The sequence below is a fragment of the Enhydra lutris genome, unplaced genomic scaffold, assembly GCF_002288905.1.
Source record: "Enhydra lutris kenyoni isolate GAN:26980312 unplaced genomic scaffold, ASM228890v2 scaffoldscaffold19, whole genome shotgun sequence".
Classification (NCBI taxonomy): domain Eukaryota; kingdom Metazoa; phylum Chordata; class Mammalia; order Carnivora; family Mustelidae; genus Enhydra; species Enhydra lutris.
The window spans coordinates 4,086,087-4,104,439 of record NW_019154103.1 but is presented as its reverse complement, the minus strand read 5'-3'; the positions used below and the strand labels follow the sequence as shown (position 1 = coordinate 4,104,439).

Genomic DNA, 18,353 nt, shown 5'->3' with positions numbered 1-18,353 from the left:
TATTTTAATATTTATATATTGATCATCTTTCAGTAAAGTCACTATTTTATAGGTAGGGATTAACTCTTCATTGAATCTTCTGTTCTCATTGTTATTTAAAAGTACTAGCCACTTAACTACATTATCATTGACTACATATGCAGATGTAAAAAGGGGAAAATTTTTGTTTAAAAATCCTTTCCAGGGGGCGCATGGGTGGCTCAGTGGGTTAAGCTGCTGCCTTTGGCTCAGGTCATGATCTCAGGGTCCTGGGATCGAGTTCCGCGTCGGGCTCTCTGCTCAGCAGGGAGCCTGCTTCCCTCTCTCCCTCTCTCTCTCTCTGCCTGCCTCTCTGTCTACTTGTGATCTCTCTCTGTCAAATAAATAAATAAAATCTTAAAAATAAATAAATAAATAAAAAATAAAAATCCTTTCCAGGGTGCTTAGGTGGCTCTGTCAGTTAAGCATCTAACATCTGGTTTCAGTGAAGGTCATGATCTCAAGAGTCCTGGGATTGAGCCCCACCTCCAGCCCCATGCTCAGTGAGGGCTATCTGCTTGAGTATTCTTTCCCTCTGTCCCTTGGCCTGCTCTTGTGCACATGCACGCTCTTTTTCTCTCTCTCTCTCGAATAAATAAAATAAATCTTTAAAATATCCTTTCTAGGGACGCCTGGGTGGCTCAGTTGGTTAAGCAGCTGCCTTCGGCTCAGGTCATGATCCCAGCGTTCTGGGATCGAGTCCAGTATCGGGCTCCTTGCTCGGCAGGGAGCCTGCTTCTCCCTCTGCCTCTGCCTGCCACTCTGTCTGCCTGTGCTTGCTCTCTCTCTCTCTCTCTCTCTGACAAATAAATAAACAAAATCTTTCCAAAAAAAATAAATAAATAAATAAATAAATAAAATATCCTTTCTACTCTAAGCTATGTTAAAATTCTCTCTTGTCACATGGTTATGGTTTATAAGGTGATTTCTTAGATTCCTAGTCACCCTAGCACTTACATTCAAAAATACTATCCCATATCTAATTACGAAACAATAAATATTTCTGTTTACTGCTGTTGTTAACCTATAGTTTATACAGTTGTCAGTTGCAGTTTTGTCTGTCTCATGAGACCTTTTCTTTAACCCAACCTATATGCTTTTCTCAATTAACTTTCCCTAGCTTAGCTATACTGTGGCCAGCCATTCATGTTTTTTTATTATATGTAATAAGAGTTATTTTGCCCAAAATACTGCTTTATTCCTATTTGCCTGGAACTTTAATGTGGGTAATAGTTTCTTTATATATGTTGTGCTCCTCGTAGAAAATATCAAGAAAGCAAAGTGCTGCATTTTGTGGGTTCTTTACTTGTCTTCCTGTATTTCCTCCTCTTCTGAGCTAAATCCCCTCCTTAACCACTTCTCACTAACGTGGCTCTTTTCTCACGTGGATCCATTTTGCTCTAGCTTTAATGGATCTTTTGAACACATTTCTTGGGTGCTTGGGTGTCATAGTCATTTGAGTGTCCAGCTCTTGGTTTTGGCTCAGGTTACAATCTCAGGGTTGTAATCCCAGAGTTATGAGATTGAGCCCTGCGTTGGGCTCTGAGCTCTGTGGGGAGTCTGCTTGGGATTCTCTCCTGCCCTGTGCCCCCCTCCCCTGTGCTCTGGCAATAGATAAATACAAATATTTATTTGTATTTATCTATTGCCATATATTGCCATATCTCAAATAGATAAATACATCTTTTTTAAAAAAGTAATAACACATTCATACTGTCAGTCCCTACCAGACTTCTTACCTATTTGGTTGTCAAAATTGGCCTTTTCTAGATTAGGTCTAATTTTGGTTCTTGTAAACTAAGTAACTAGGTAAAAGACCCTAAGAGGCCAAAATATCAGTCAGTCAAAGAGTTATTCTGTGCTGTCCTTTTCTTTTTGGGCTAGACAATATATTGCAACCTTCAAATATTGCCCAAATTAATTTTAGTCCTCTGCTCATGACATCACTCTTCTTTTCTACTCTCCTTATCCTAGTTAGAGATACAGAGGATTTTGCCCTCAACCAGTGAAGGTATTCTGGTTTTTTGTTTTTTTTAAACCTAATCTGCCACAGAAACGATAAACAATGATAATCAAACATATCCCTCTTATTTCACCTGAGGCATGACTCATCTCTTATCTTCCAGAAGTAATGTTAAAAGGACAAATTGGTACAATTTTCCCAATAAAGATTTATAGTTATTACATATAATTGCAGTGTTGTAAAAATTTGTCTTTTTGAGAAGGATGCACATACATTTCTTGTGTGTGATTTACTTGAAACATGAGTTAACATTCACAATTGGATATTTCTTTTTCCTAAAAATGAAGGGGAAATTTTTTCTTAAGTATGTGGAAAATAATAGGAAGTCTCAGTTTAAAAGAGGAATTTTATCAAGTGTCTTTCACAAGACTGATTCTGCAAGAAACACCATATTTCTTTTATCAGTGATAAAAGTATTATTTAAAATAACTTCCAGTGGTACAAGAAAATATTACTGTCTCAGGTTTATCAGTGGTGCTCTGTTTTTATGCTTGTTTTGTATTTTGTTGTAGATTTACAGGAAGTTGCAGTAAATGTTAAGGGAGGTCACATACACCCCTCATTAGTCCTCCTACAATTTTAATATCTTACATAATTATAATGTCCGGACCATGAAATTGACATTGGTACACCACAGAGCTTATTTATATTTCTCTAGTTACACATATACTCATTTGTGTGTATCTGTATATACATTTGTATGTTTATGTATATAGTCCCATATACAATTCTATCACATGTAGAATGTGTAAATACGACAGTCAAGATGGAAAATCTTTCCACACAAAACTGTCTTGTGCTACCTCTTTGTAGCCCCTGTCTTCTCCATCCCTGAGTTCTAAGTAATTAATATTCTTTGAAGAATTATACAGTATGTAACCTTTTGAAGTTGGCTTTTCCACTTAGCATAATTCCCTTGAGGTCCAAAGTCACTGAGTGGATCATCCTTGTTCCTTATTATTGCTGAGTAGTGTTCCATGGTATGGATGTATCCACTGAAGAACATTTGGATTGTTTCTGGTTTGGGGCTCTTACAAAAAAAGCTTCTGTGAACATTCATAGACAATTTTTGCATGAACATAAGTTTTCATTTTACTGGGATAAAATCCCAAGAAATTGCTGTGTTTTATTAGTACATTTTTTTGTCTTAAGAGAAACTGCCAAATTCTTTTCCAGAGTGACTATTATTTTACATTCCCATCAGTGATGTGTGAGTGTTTTGATTTCTCCACATCCTCACTGGCCTTTGATGTTACCGCTATTTTTTATTTTAGCATTTGGCCATCACCTGCATGATAATGTATAGTGATATCTCATTGTGCTTTTAATTTTGATTTTCCTAATGGCTGTAATGTTGAGTATCTTCTCATTTGCTTATTTGTGTCTGTATATCCTCTTCAGTGAAATGTCTGTTCATGTCTTCTGCTCCCTTTTTTAAAAGTTTTTTATTTATGTAAGTAATCTCCACACCCAGAGTGGGGCTTGAACTCATGACCCCAAAATCAAGAGCCACACACTTCTACTGAGCCAGCCAGGCACCCCTAAGATTTTATTTTTTTAAGTAATCTCTACACCCAACATGGGGTTTGAAATCACAACCCTGAGATCAAGAGTTGGCATGCAATACTGACTGAGCCGTCTTCTGCCCACTTTTTAATGGGATTCTTTGTTTCTCTACTTCTGAGTTTTGAGAGTTCTTTGTATATTCCAGATAAATGCCTTTTGCTGGGTATGTGGTTTGCAAATATTTTCTCTTAGTCACTGCCTCTTAACATTGTCTTTCACTGAGCAATAGTTTTTAATTTTGAGAACATCTCATTTATGGCTCATATTTCCTTTTGTGAATTATACTTTTGATCTCAAGTCTAAGGCCTCTGCCTAATCCTCGGCCCCAAAGATTTTCTGTTTTTTTTTTCCTAAAATATCTGTGGTTTTATGTTTTACATTTAAGGCTTTGATCAGTCTTGAGTTAGTTTTTGTTTAAGGGGTGGGGTTTAGTTTGAAATTTATCGATTTATCTTTTTGCCCCTATAGAAGCCTAGTTCCTCCAGCAATGTTTGTTGAAAAGGTCAAAAACCCTTTGGACATCTTTGTGGGTCTAATTTTTGTTTCTCCCTTTTGATCCATTAACCTGTATGTATTCATTTACCAATACCACACTGTATTGATTACTGTAGCTATAGAGAAAGATTTAATTGTGAAAGTGAGTCCTCTCATTTTCTTTTCTTTTTTTTATTGTTTTAGCTTAAACCTATATAACTGGGGGTGTCTGGATGGCCCAGTGGGTTAAGCCTCTGCCTTTAGGTCAGTGGGTCAAGCCTCTGCCTTTAGCTCGGGTCATGATCTCAGGGTCCTGGGATCAAGCCCCACATCAGGCTCTCTGCTCAGCAGGGAACCTGCTTCTCCCTCTCTCTCTGCCTGCCTCTCTGCCTACCTGTGATCGCTCTCTGTCAAATAATTGAATAAAATCTTAAAAAAAAAAAATGTATAACTGTTTGGGGGCACCTGGGTGGCTCAGTTGGTTAAGCATCTGAATCTTGATCTCAGCTCAGGTCTTGATTTCAGAGTCATGAGTTCAAGCCCCATGTTGGGCTCCACAACTGGGCATGGAGCACACTTCAAAAAAAAACCTGTATATCAATTTGGAGAGAATTGATGTCTTTACTATGTGAGGTCCAGTCAATGAACATGTTAACTCTTTCCAATTTATTTAGGTCTGACTTCTTTCATCAGCATTTTGTAATTTTCAACATACTGATCCTGCATGTTTTGTTAGTTTTATACCCGAGTATTTCATTTTCTTTGAAAATGTTGTAAATGGTATTGTTTTTAGTTTTGGTTTCCACATACATATTTTGCTGGAAGTGCATTTAGTTTTTTCTGTGTTGACCTTGTAACCTTGACTTGTTGAACTCTCTAGTTCTAAAAGTGTTTTGTAGATTCCTTCTGGTCTTCTACATAGATAAGCATATCATTTGTAAATAGAGATAGTTTCTTTCTTTTCAACCTGCACGTCTTCTTTTTTTTACCTGATTGTTCTGGCTAAGGCTTACAGTACTGTCTTGAATAGGAGTGGTGACATCTCACCTATTCCTAATCTTAAGGAGATAGCATTCAGTCTTTTACCATTAAGTATAGTATTAGCTGTACATTTTGGTAAATAGTGTTTCTCAAGTTGAGGAAGTTCTTTATTCCTCCTTTGCTGAGTGTTGTCATGAATGGGTATTTGGGGTTTTGTTACATGCTTTTTCCTGTCTCATTTGATAAGACCATATGAATTTTCTTCTTTTGCCTACTAATATCGTTGGATTATATGGACTGATTTTTAAATGTTGAACCAGTCTTGTATTATACCTGCTTAATCTTGATTGTGGTGTGTAATTCTTTTCGTATGTTGCTGGAGTCAATTTATTAATACCTTGTTGAGGATTTTTGCATCTAAGTTTATGGTCTGCAGTTTTGTTTTTTTATACTGTCTTTGTCTGGTTCTGATATCAGGTTAATGCTCCTCTCATAAAATTAATTGGAAAATGTTCCCTCTTCTCTTTCTTAAAGGATTTGTGTGAAATTAGTTTCCATTCCTTAAATATTTGATAAAATTGTCCAGTGGAACTATTGAGGCTTGGAGAGTTCTGTTTTATGATCTTTTTAATTACAAATTCAATTCCTTTCATGATTATAGAACTACCCAGGTTATCATTTGAGTTTTGGTGCTTTGTAGTTTTGAAGGAATTGGTTCATTTCTTCTAAGTGGCAAATCCATGAGCATTATGAACAGTATTACAGACTTTTTAGTGGTGTTTTTTTTTTCCTTACAATTTGCTAGTATTTTGTTGAGAATTTTTGAATCCATGTTCATCAAGGATATTGGAGTGTAACTTTCCTTTTTGGTGGGGACTCTGCTTTTGGAATCAAGGTGATGCTGCCTTTATAGAATGAGTTTTGAAGTATTCTTTCCATTTCTATTTTTTGGAATAGTTTCAGAAGAATAGATATTAATTCTAATTTAAACATTTGGTAGAATTCCACTGGGAAGCTATCTGGCCCTGGACTCTTGTTTGTTGGCAGAGTTTTGATTACTGCTTCAATATCCTTGCTGGTTTTGGGTCTGCTCAGGTTTTCTCTTTCTTCTTTTTTCTTTTTTGATAGTTGATGCATCTCTAGGAATGCATCCATTTCTTCTAGATTGCCTGATTTTTTGGCATATAGTTGCTCATAATATGTTCTTTTAATTGCTTGTATTCCTTCAGTGTTGGTTTTGATCTCTCCTCTTTCATTCATGATTTTTTTTTATTTGGGTCCTTTTTTCTTTTTGATAAGTCTGGCCAGGGGTTTATCAGTCTTACTAATTCTTTCAAAGAATCAGCTCCTAGTTTTGTTGGTCGGTTCTACTGTTCTTCTGGTTTCTATTTCATTTATTTCTTTAGGCTTTATTTGCTGTTCTTTCTCCAGCTGCTTTAGGTGTAAAGTTAGATCATGTATTTGAAACTATTCTTCTTGAAGAAGGCCTGTGTTTGGCTGTATACTTCCCTCTTAATGTCTGCTTTTGCTGTGTTCCAAAGGTTTTAGACTTCCAATTTATTTTCATTTGCATTTGCATTTGCTTCTCTGTATTTTTTTTTTAAATTTCTTCTTTAATTTCCTGGTTAACCCATTCATTCTTTAGTAGGATGTTCTTTAACCTGCGTGCAGTCTTCCCTAATTTTTTGTTGTGGTTGACTTCATTTTATTAGCATTATGGTCTGAAAATATACATAGTACGCTCTCTTTCTCTTTTGGTTGAGGCCTTATTTGTGATCCAGTATGTGATCTATCCTGGAGAGTGTTCCATGTGCACTAGAAAAGAATGTGTATTCTGCTGCCTTAGGATGAAATGTTCTGAATATATCTGTTAAGTCCATCTGGTTCAGTGTATGATTCAGAGCCAGTTTCCTTGTTGATCTACTGCTTAATCAGTCCCTTACTGTGAGTGGGGGTTAAAGTCCCCTACTCTTAATGTGTTATTATCAATGAGTTTCTTTAAGTTTGTTTATTAACTGATTTATGTATTTGGCTGCTCCCAGGTTGGGGCATAAATATTTAGAATTTTTAGATCTTGTTGAATAGACCCCTTTATTATGATATAGTGCCTTCTTCATCTCTTAGTACACTCTTTCATTTAAAATCCAGTTAGTCTGATATAAATATGACTACTCCAGCTTTCTTTTGATGTCCAGTAGCATGATAGATGGTCCTCCTCCCCCTCACTTTCAATCTGGAGGTGTCTTTGGGTCTACAGTGAGTCTCTTGTAAACAGCATATTGGTGGGTCTTGGTTTTTTATCCATTCTCATACCCTGTGTGTTTTGATTAGAGCATTTAGGCCATTTACATTCAAAGTAATTAGTGAGAGATACAAATTTAGTGCCATTGTATTCCCTGTAAAGTTGCTATTCCTGTAGATTGTCTCTTTTCTTTTCCAATCTTTGTTGATTGTGGTCCCTCTTTCCTGCTCAAAGGTCTGCTTTAATATTTCTTGTGGTGCTGATTTAGTGTTCATAAACTCCTTTAGTTTTTGCTTGTTTTGGAAACCCTTTAACTCGCCTATTCTGAATGACAGCCTTGCTGGATAAAGTATGTTTGGCTGCATATGTTTCCCATTCAGCACATTGACTGTATCATGCCACTATCTTCTGGCCTGCCAAATTCTCTGGACAGATCTGCTGCTACCCTTATGTCTACTCTTGTAGGTTAAAGACCTTTTATCCCTAGCTGCTGTCGAATTCTCTCTTTGTATTTTGCAGGTTTCACTATGATATGTCTTGGTGTTGACTTGTATTTGTTGACTGTGAGGGGAGTTCTCTGTGCCTTTGGACTTGAATACCCGTTTCCTTCCACTTCTTAGGGAAGTTCTCAGCTATAATTTGTTCAAATAAATTGCTCTTTTTTTCCCACTCTTGCTCTTCTGGGACTCTTATGATATGGATATTATTGTGCTTTGTGGAATCACTGGGTTCCCTAAGTCTCTTTGTGATCTACTAGTTTTCTTTCTGTCTTCTTTTCAGCTTCTTTATTTTCCATAATTTTGTCTTCTGCATCACCTTTTTGTTCCTTTGCTTCTTCCATCCTCTTTGTGATTGCATCCAGGAAAGCATTTTTTTATTTCAGCCTAACTATTTTTTGGCTCTTTTATCTCTGCAACAACGGTTTCTGTGGTGTTTCTTATGCTTTTTTCTTTTCTTTTTTTTTTTTTTAAGATTTTATTTATTTATTTGACAGAGAGAGAGATCACAAGCAGGCAGAGAGGCAGGTAGAGAGAGAGAGGAGGAAGCAGGCTCCCTGCTGAGCAGAGAGCTCGATGCGGGGCTCGATCCCAGGACCCTGAGATCATGACCTGAGCCGAAGGCAGCGGCTTAACCCACTGAGCCACCCAGGCGCCCCTCTTATGCTTTTTTCAACCCCATAATATTCTTATGATTCTTGTTCTAAATTCTTGTTCATATATATTGCTTATATCTGTTTGGAGTAAATCCCTGGCCGTGGTTTCTTCTTGATCTTTCTTTTCTGGAAAATTCCTCCATCTTGTCATTTTGTCTAGGTTTCTGTCTTTTGCATGTTATGAAAGCTTGTTATTTTCTTGCTCTTGAGAGTATTAGTATTTTTTTTAAAGATTTTATTTATTTATTTGATAGAGATCACAAGTAGACGGAGAGGCAGGCAGAGAGAGAGAGAGGGAAGCAGGCTCCCTGCTGAGCAGAGAGCCCGATGTGGGACTCGATCCCAGGACCCTGAGATCATGACCTGAGCCGAAGGCAGTGGCTTAACCCACTGAGCCACCCAGGTGCCCCGAGAGTATTAGTATATTAAGAAGGAGTCCTACACTGTCTAGGGCCTGGTGCTTCAGGAAACACACCAGTGTTTCTGGTGTATGCTCTGCACAGTCTGCTGTTGTGTTTTGGCTGCTTTTCCCCATGGGTCAGTCCTTTGCAGAGTTCCTCCTTGTTTGTGGTGGGGAGTGCTTGGACCTTTAACTAAGTGTGCTTTGATTTGTTTGTTAAAATAAGCCTGCCACGTTCTCTCCCTCTAATTGTGCACATTGCTCTTTTAATCGTCAGATCGATTTCCTAGGTATTCAAAATTATTTGATGTTGATCTAGCTGTGATCAGGGGGTGAAGCTATGTTCAAGCCCAGACTCCCCCTACTGCTCCACCATCTTAACTCAAGTATCTGTTGTTTTCCTTTAATGCTTGCAAGATCTGTAAAGATCTTTTTTTGTTACTGATTTAGTGATTTGTGCCTTCTGACTTCAGTGTTACTAGAAATTTATTCGTTTTGTTTTTTTTTTTAAAGATTTTGTTTATTTATTTGACAGAGAGAGATCACAAGTAGAGAGGCAGGCAGAGAGAGAGAGAGAGAGAGAGAGGGAAGCAGGCTCCCTGCTGAGCAGAGAGCCCGATGCGGGACTCGATCCCAGGACCCTGAGATCATGACCTGAGCCGAAGGCAGCGGCTTAACCCACTGAGCCACCCAGGCGCCCTTTATTCGTTTTTTAAAAACTCATCTCTTTGTTTCATGGATATTTTTATTCTGTCATTTCTAATCTTATTTTTATTATTCCCTTCCACTTGTTTTGGGTTTATTTGCTCTTCTTTTTCTCAGTTTCTGAAAGAAGAGCTTAGTTTTTTGTTTTTGGGGTTTTTTAAAGGATTTTATTTATTTGACAGAGAAACAGTGAGAGAGGGAACACAAGCAGGGGGAGTAGGAGAGGGAGAAACAGGCTTCCCACTGAGCAGAGAGCCAGATGCAGAGCTTGATCCCAGGACTCTAGGATCATGACTTGAGCCGAAGACAAGACACTTAACGACTGAGCCACCCAGGCTCCCCAGAACTTAGATTTTTAAATTGAGGTCTTTGTTCTTTCCTAACATAAACATTTACTGCTATAAATTTCCCTCTCAGCACTGCTTTAACTGAATCCTATAACATTTGACATGCTGTATTTTCATTCTCATTTATCTCTGTATTTCTCTTCTTCTTTTGAGACTTCCTTGTTGACTCATGGGTTATTTACAAGTATGTTTAATTTCGAAGTGATTTGAAGATTTTCCTGCTATATTTTTGTTACGATTTCTACTTTTTTTTAATAGTCGTACATGCACTAGGTATTATTTCAGTTCTTTTATTTAATATCTAAATTTGTTGAGATTTTTGTTTTGTAGTTGTTATTTGACCAAGACTATGGTATACTGCAATGTATGTTTCTTTTTTCTTTTCTTTTTTTTTAAGATTTATTTATTTGAGAGAGTATGCATGTAAGATGGAGGAGGGGCAGAGGGAGAATCTTTCAAGCAGACTCTGCACTGAGCATGGAGCCTAACACAGGGCTCAGTCCCACAGCCCATGAGGTCATGACCTGAGCTGAAACCAAGAGCAGAAGCTTAACTAACTGACCCACCCAGGTGCCCCTGTGATAAAGGTTTCATAGGTGCTTAAAAAATATTTCTTTTCCTTTCTTAGGCAGAGTGTCCTATAAATGTCAGTTAGATCTTATTGGTTGATGGCATTATTCAGTCCTTTTATAATTTTGCTGACTTTGTTGGTCTAATACTTCTACCACTTGTACCAAGTATTGAAGTATTGAAATCCCCAGCTCTATGTGTAGTTTTACCTCTCTCCTTTCAGTTTTATCCGTTTTTATGTTATATATTTTGAAGTTCTCTTATGTAGTACATCCACATTTAGGGATCACCATGGTTTTTTTTGTTTTTTTTTTTTTGGTGAATTGATCATTGTATTATTATGTAACATTCCTCTTGGTCTCTAATTTATTTATTTTTTTGCTCTGAAGTCTATCTAGTATTAATATAGTCACTCTTTTGTTTAAATGTTTGCATGATACATCTTTTTTCATCCTTTTATTTTCAACTCTGTTTCATTTTGTTCGAAGTGGTTTTCTTGTAAGCAGCATATAGTTGGGTCCAGTCTATGAATCTCTTAGAAGTGGATTTAAACCAAAAAAAAAAAAGTGGATTTAAACCATTTGTACTTAAAGTAATTATTGACATCTTAGGGTTTAGGGGCCCAGACTTCTTTTTAGTCATTGAGCAATAACCTTAATCATTCAGCAATAACCACAAAACACAAGTCAGATTCCTTCCTTCCTTTCTTCTTTCCTTCCTTCCTTCCTTATCTTTCTATCTTCCTTCTTTCCATCCTTCAGAGGTTCTCACAGCATGACAACCAGTTCCTGAGAGAAGCATTTCCATAATGTAAGCATTTCAAGAGGCCCATGTGGAAACAAAAAGTTCTAGAAAGCCACTTCTGCCACATTCTGTTGGTCACAGGTGCAACCCAAATGGAGTGTGGGAGGTGACTATGTAAGAACGGGATCATTGGAATCCTTCTTAGAGTCTGGCTACACTATCACTCATTCATATGCTAGAGTTGAAATCGGAGTCATGGGTTATAACTCAGATCCTATCAACTAGCTAGTCACTCTGAGACTCAGCTTTCTTGTTTATAAATTGAGCAGCCTGTTGTAGATAACCACTTAGGTCCCTTCTGACTCTATGATTCTTCATTTGTTTCTCAGTCAGTGTCTTTATATCTTTTTTCCCTTGCTTTACTAAGATATAGTTGACAGTCTAAAATTGTATATATTTAAGTTATCAAATTGTATGGTTTGATGAATGTATACTTTGTGAATATTGACCATAACCAAGCTACTTGACATATCCATCGCCTTACATAGTTACCATTTTCCCTCTGTCTCTCCCTCTCTTCAGTTGGATTTTTAACCTGTTTATTAGTATATTACCATTTGACCTTTGTATAAAAGCAGACTTAACCATTGTTACAGTAATCTCTGAACAACCCTAAAGCTCAGTTTGGCAAGCTAATGCAGTTACCATTGGTTCCAGAGGTAGCCGATATCCAATATTAGAGTGCCTATGGATTTATAGCCAGCCCTGGGTGAATGGATCATTAAAGAAGTTAGAAATCTTATCTCAGTTGAGCAATAGCAGAACAACTTAACATTGGCCAGATTATTTCACAGAGCTCTTCTTTCTGAAAAAATGAAAATCTGCCAATTAGGGCTTTTCCCTTCCAACTTATTTACATTTGATTATAAAGATAATTGATCAGATTTTAGTTTAGTAATTTATTTATTTTTCTAGTTTGAGCCTTGCTAATAAGCCTCCCCAAACTTCCATTTTACCTGAATAACTTTCCCCCCAAAATATCCTAACTTGTTTTAAGAACAGTAACACGTGAGTAGGACCACATCCTGCTGTGTTACCTAAGGTTCCTTGTACCTCCCAATCTGTGCCAAGATCCTGACTTAAACTCAGTCTTGTCATAGTCAGTATTATAATAAACTGAGAGTTTATTCAGATATTTTCTTTTATTTAAGAATTTGTTTGATGAGAGAGAGATAGTGAGAGAGGGAACACAGCAGGGGGAGTGGGAGAGGGAGAAGCAGGCTTTCAGCTGAGCAGGGAGCAGGATGTGGGGCTTGTTCCCAGGACCCTGAGATCATGACCTGAGCCTAAGGCAGATGCCTAATGACTGAACCACCCTATTCAGATATTTTAAAAAGAGGTTCCATTCATCTGAGTGACTCCTTCCCAAGGAGAACACTTTGAAAGATAATACTCATTTACTTTAGTTCAGGTATTTTGAGGGGTTTCTTTATTATATAATCACACCTTATATATGGTCTTTTAAAATTATTTCTAGCAGTTGTAATTCATTGTTATGAGGTAAAGTCTACGGTTTATGGCCTTGATAGAGATGTGGTTTATGGATTCCACATCATAGCCAGGATTGTACTATATGCCTTTGGCTCCCAGTGGCAAAGTCTTCTTGAAGCTGTGTCAAGTGTTTATTTTCATGTTCATGCTCCTGTACTGGAATGGAGGACAAAAACCGCCCTTTTACTCATCTTTGCATCCCCTGTACCAGGTATCCTGTACATATATAGTAACTTATTGAATGAATTGGGGATGGTACGTGGGAGAGACTGATCTTTGACCCTATTTACATCAGAGTCCTGTTTTGATAGATTAAAAGAGGATTCTTGCTCCATAATAATGAATAGAATAATAATGAAAGAAGTATAAAGTTCATTTCATTGACAGTACTAAAACTTTCTAGAAGTATCCATTTTGACTTAATGCTTTTGATCTTACTCTCTAGTCATTTCATCTTATTTAATTCCTATAAGTTACTCTCAAGGGTGGTCCATAAGGAAGAAATATGAATCAGGTATCCCGTGAAACATCTATCAGTGATTTTTTTCACACATATTCATACTAACTAGATACATAAAAATAATTTAGTCACAGTGATTAAATATCTAGGTATAGTATGATTAGCAGTGAAGTAAAGTCATGATTCTGTGTCTTAAGTTTTCAGCCAGCGTCTTGTTAGTAAAAGAAGTTAAACAATAGGTTTTCACCTGAGAAAACAGATGTGGATAGAGAGCATCCTTGTTTATTATGATTCTGATTTTTGTTTATAGTGTGTGTTATGACAAAACTATTAGGGAAAGGGAGAAGATACTGGAACTTACTAAAGTTTCTATTAAAATGTAGTATGGGGGCACCTAGGTGGCTCAGTGGGTTAAAGCCTCTGCCTTCAGCCCAGGTCATGATCCCAGGGTCCTGGGATCGAGCCCCACATTGGGCTCCACTCAGCGGGGAGCCTGCTTCCCTTCCTCTCTCTCTGCCTGCCTCTCTGCCTACTTGTGATCTCTGTCAAATAAATAAATAAAATCTTTAAAAAAAAAAAAGTAGTATGATTACCATTAAGTTATGTCTTTCCTTTTTATTTTTATATGAGCTAGCTAATAAAGCTTATTAGTAAAATAAGTAAAAGTTTGAAATTTGTACCCTTTTAACCAAAGGTAGTTGCCCAAACATTATTTTTTGTAGATAAATGTTTAAATGATTTTTGTGTCTCTGAGAATAGTTTAAGGAGATAAAGCTTCCTGCCATCTTAGGAAAAAGACGTATTTGAGGAACAACATCTGACACTAATTTATTTATCCTCCTACTGATTGGTTTCTCAGTGATTGCTTTGATTTTTTTCTTTTATGATCTGATATTTTATAGTTCAGTTTTGAATGATATATTTTATATCCAGAAATACCCTCCAGAATAAATATTCTTGGGTTTAATTCTGTTGTGTCTGTCTTCAGGAGGAATAGGTAGAAGTTAGATTCAGAGGGGTGCCAAGTTGGTAATTTGGCTCAAAGTGCATGGGGAGAATAATCTCTCTCCTAAAATGAAGCACAAGGATAAGTAATAACTTTTTATGCATGATAAGCATCAAAAATATGAACCTGCTGGTCTTTGCTTTTCCTTTTTCTTTACCTCTGTCTTTCAGTAAGAACCTCCTGCAGTGTGCACACGATGTGATCAATAACTCAATAACTTTTTTCATGCAGTAATTATCTCCATGTGATATTATCTGAACACTCTTTTTCTTTATTACTCAGAAGATGCAGGAGATATTTATATAACCAGCTGATCCCATTTTGGATAAAGGTGCTTTGTGACAGCAGGAAAAATAGTTTATTTATTTATTTATTTTTTTAAATAGCCTTTTTAAATAAATGCTCTATGAAAAGCTCTTCCATTTAATTTTCACTTAGCATGAAAAAGTGATTACCAAATGATTTAAAACTTGTACTTTGGGGGCGCCTGGGTGGCTCAGTGGATTAAGCCTCTACCTTCAGCTCAGGTCATGATCTCAGGGTCCTGGGATCGAGCCCCACATCGGGCTCTCTGCACAGCAGGGAGCCTGCTTCCCCCTCTCTGCCTGCTTCTCTGCCTACTTGTGATCTCTCCCTCTCTCTCTCTGTTGAATAAATCAATAAAATCTTAAAAAAAAAAATTGTACTTTGAATATTTTACAGTATGAAAGTCATTCTTTCTAACTTCTAATCACAATTTAAGTTAAAATATTGAGCTATTTTTTAAAAATATTAAACTATTTAACATACCTATAATTTTTTCCTGATTCTTCTGACCTGTTTTAGATAGTTACAGAAGTGTGAGCTAAACACGTAAGTTCTACTATCTCTGCTTGTCTCACAGAGATTTTTCATTATAGGCAGAGATCCTGCAAGAGTCCCGGATGATGATCCCAGATTGCCAGCGTAGGTTGGAAGCAGCATATACCGATCTTCTGCAGTTATTAGTAAGTAAATTCTTCTCTGTGTTCTTTCAGTGTAATATATGGAAAGCCAAAATCTTAAGTATTCAGTGCTATAAACTAGTTCGGGACATATTTTGTTCACTTGCCCTGTGTGCCAGTATATTTTAAAATAATTAGTAGAGATTAAATTGTGTTTTAATTAGCCTCCAGTAGAAGTACTATAACCAACGTGTTTTTTCTGTTTATTTAAACTTAGTTAATTAAATATATTTGAGTTATTATGGTAGATATTCAGAGCACTAACATTGTCCAGCAGTATCTTGAAATATTTAGTATTCATACATAAAGATCTTTTTTTTGGCACATTAAAGATAAGTAGACTATTTAAAATTTCAGAAGATCCAGATGCTTCAAATGGATCTGGGCCCTTACGAAAAGGATCTGGAATCTTTTAGAGTCAAACCTTATTCAGTTTGAGAGGAAAAAACACCTTGTAACATAGGCAGTGCTTTCCTATTAACTTGGAGCAGGATAACACTGTTACCATCCTTGCTAGTGTTAAGTGCCTTGTGATACAGTGGCAGAATCATTTTATAAAAGATTCTAAAAACAATTAAAAGTCCTCCTATTTCTTAACAGAGATAACTGCATGATACTATATTCAAGCCAGTTGTTTTCTCTGTTTGATGATAAATTTGATGAATTCTGATATTTCCTTTACTAATCTCATTTTATGTTTCTGTTTCTTGAGCTAACATTAACTAGCTACTAGCTGTCTTGTGATTCATAGTTATGCCTTCTATAACAGAAGTCTTGTGAGGCTTTCTCGGGATGATTATATGTATTCTTTGAAAAAGAATGACATTTGTTTTCCCACCAAAATTATATTAGGACTAAATCTGTAAGAAAAAAACAGAGATATGTTCACATTTTACTTTAATTTTGACACAGAACTCCATTTTTATCTATAGGAACCTTTCAAAGTCAGGGTAACTCTCCTTAACAGCCAAAAATAAAACTGTGATTTTGAAATAAAAGGTAGATGTGAAAGCAGGAAATAATTACTATATTAAAATACTGAGACAGAAGCACCGTTTTTATTTCCTGACAACTTAAATGCTTTTTGCTCTCATGAATCTAGTAGCTGAAAAAGTAATAGAAATTGCTTGAAAAGAATAATTCTGGCTTTGAATGATATACTTGTGTGTATGGATGTAGTCAGCAATATTTCTGCCCTCAAAGAGCTTATACTTAGTAACAGAGAACAGAGACACGTTTAGGTGTAATATAGAAGTTTTAAGAAATTTTTGCCTGTAGTCTGAGTTAAGCAAATTCTCCTTTTGCTTTAAATTTTTCTATTAAAGAATCACACAGGGGCACCTAGGTGGCTCAGTCCATTAAGCGTTGGCCTTCAGCTCTCATAATGGTCCCAGGGTCCTGGGATCAAGCCCTGCATCGGGCTTCCTGCTCTGCGGAAGCCTGTTTCTCCCTCTCCTACTCCCCCAGCTTGTGTTCCCTCTCTCACTGTCATTCTCTCTCTGTCAAATAAATAAATAAATCTTAAAAAAAAGAAGAAGAAGAAGAAACACACATACTTTATTCTCTCTGCTCTGTAACTGTTTGTACATCTTCAGCTTTTATTGACCCAACACAAATAACTGGTCATAGCTTTACTTATTTAAGTAAAAATCAAACAAAAGTTCATATGCAGAATAACTTAGATGATACTGTTCACATAATAATATGTTAGTATGAGTTTTATGTATAAAGTATCAAGGAAAAACTCAGTCTTTGGATATCAAAAAATAAAAGATGTTAGCATTTTGTTTCCTTGTAGTAAAATGCGTAATACTCATTAATAAGCAGACAGTTTGGTTTTCTAATTCAAAGATTATACTTATCTCTGGTGTGACACCACTACCCTTCTTTGTCATTGTGGGTAGTTCAAGGATTATTGTCTTCTGAATATTATCATATATGTGACACTTTAGTAAAGCATCATTTTTTTAGTTTTAGTCCATTGATATTAATCTTTTTTGTATGATGACATGTTGACAAAATGAGAATACTTTTTTTTCATTTTTCTGAGGTTTTTATGTATTTATTTAATGCTAATAGCTTTAGGTGACCCTGTTTATCACTTACTCTGTGAGGATGCTGTACAGTGAAACAACAAAACCTGTTACTTCTCTTTCCAATAAAAAACAAAACTATGGGAAATCTATGAAATTATACAATATTTAGATGAGGTTTGGAATCCTTTTTGTGTTAATTTTTGAGCCTTTATATTGATGGTTTGTAATATATAAATAAATAAATATATAAATAAATAATAGCACTGAAGTTTGAGAAGGATAAATCTCATTTTATTATATTTCATTTCAGGAGGGTGAAAAAGACTTGGAAGAAACTGAGGAATATAAGGAAGCACGTTTAGTATTGGATTCAGTGAAGTTAGAAGCCTGAAGTTTTTCTGTACAGGATGTTTTTTGCATTAAATCCTGGGATCCATTCCACAATTCATTATTTTTGACCACTGCTGTATGTTCAAATAGTATGAGAATGTGATTCTTTTTATGCAGTTGCATATATTTTTCTTTGCCTAATTTAACGTGTCAAATAAATGAGTTCGTCTAAAATTGTTTATTTCATACTTTACAAAATATTTTTAATTAACCTTTTATCATGAAATCATAGACATTTTTGACAGAATTAAAATCTGTTAGGTTCTCTGAAGTCTAGGTATTTTGCTTCATAAGTGTGGATTGAGTTAAAAAGGATACCTTTATTTTTAGATAAAAATCCAAATTTTGAACAGTATTCTAAATAGGGTACAACTCCCTCAAAAGAAACGAAGAACTTGTCTGTGAATAAAGCCTCACATATTTATCCCTTTACAGTGAAAGTCTAACATTTCCATCACTGTTAACTAATGGAAACATTTAAATCTCTTTCCAGAAAGATAGATTTATACAAAAAACATCAATTATTTAGATCTCCAAGTAAGATTCTTATGAACAAAGAATTGAATTGTATTTTAAAGGAATAATAATCGTGTATTGGCAAATGTTTAACAGACCTTCAAAATGGAAAGGGAGCCTCTTCTGTGGTATAAGTACTCCTGCTGTGACTAATTTCAGGCTACCGACATGACATCATTGAACACAAG

The 18,353-nt window shown here is 36.0% G+C and overlaps 1 protein-coding gene across 2 annotated transcripts in view; it reads left to right on the top strand.

The window, feature by feature from the left end:
- LOC111148309 (tubulin folding cofactor A) overlaps positions 1 to 17,823 on the top strand; it is a 78,493-nt gene extending 60,670 nt beyond the window's left edge. The window contains exons 3-4 of one of the 2 annotated variants that reach the window (XM_022504805.1): positions 15,140 to 15,226; positions 17,570 to 17,823. In XM_022504805.1, the coding sequence (XP_022360513.1) occupies positions 15,140 to 15,226; positions 17,570 to 17,650 (168 nt within the window). In that variant the 3' untranslated portion in view covers positions 17,651 to 17,823. The remainder of the gene's footprint in view (positions 1 to 15,139; positions 15,227 to 17,569) is intronic. The other variant, XM_022504806.1, reaches the window with a different exon arrangement.
- The last annotated feature ends 530 nt before the right edge of the window (positions 17,824 to 18,353 follow it).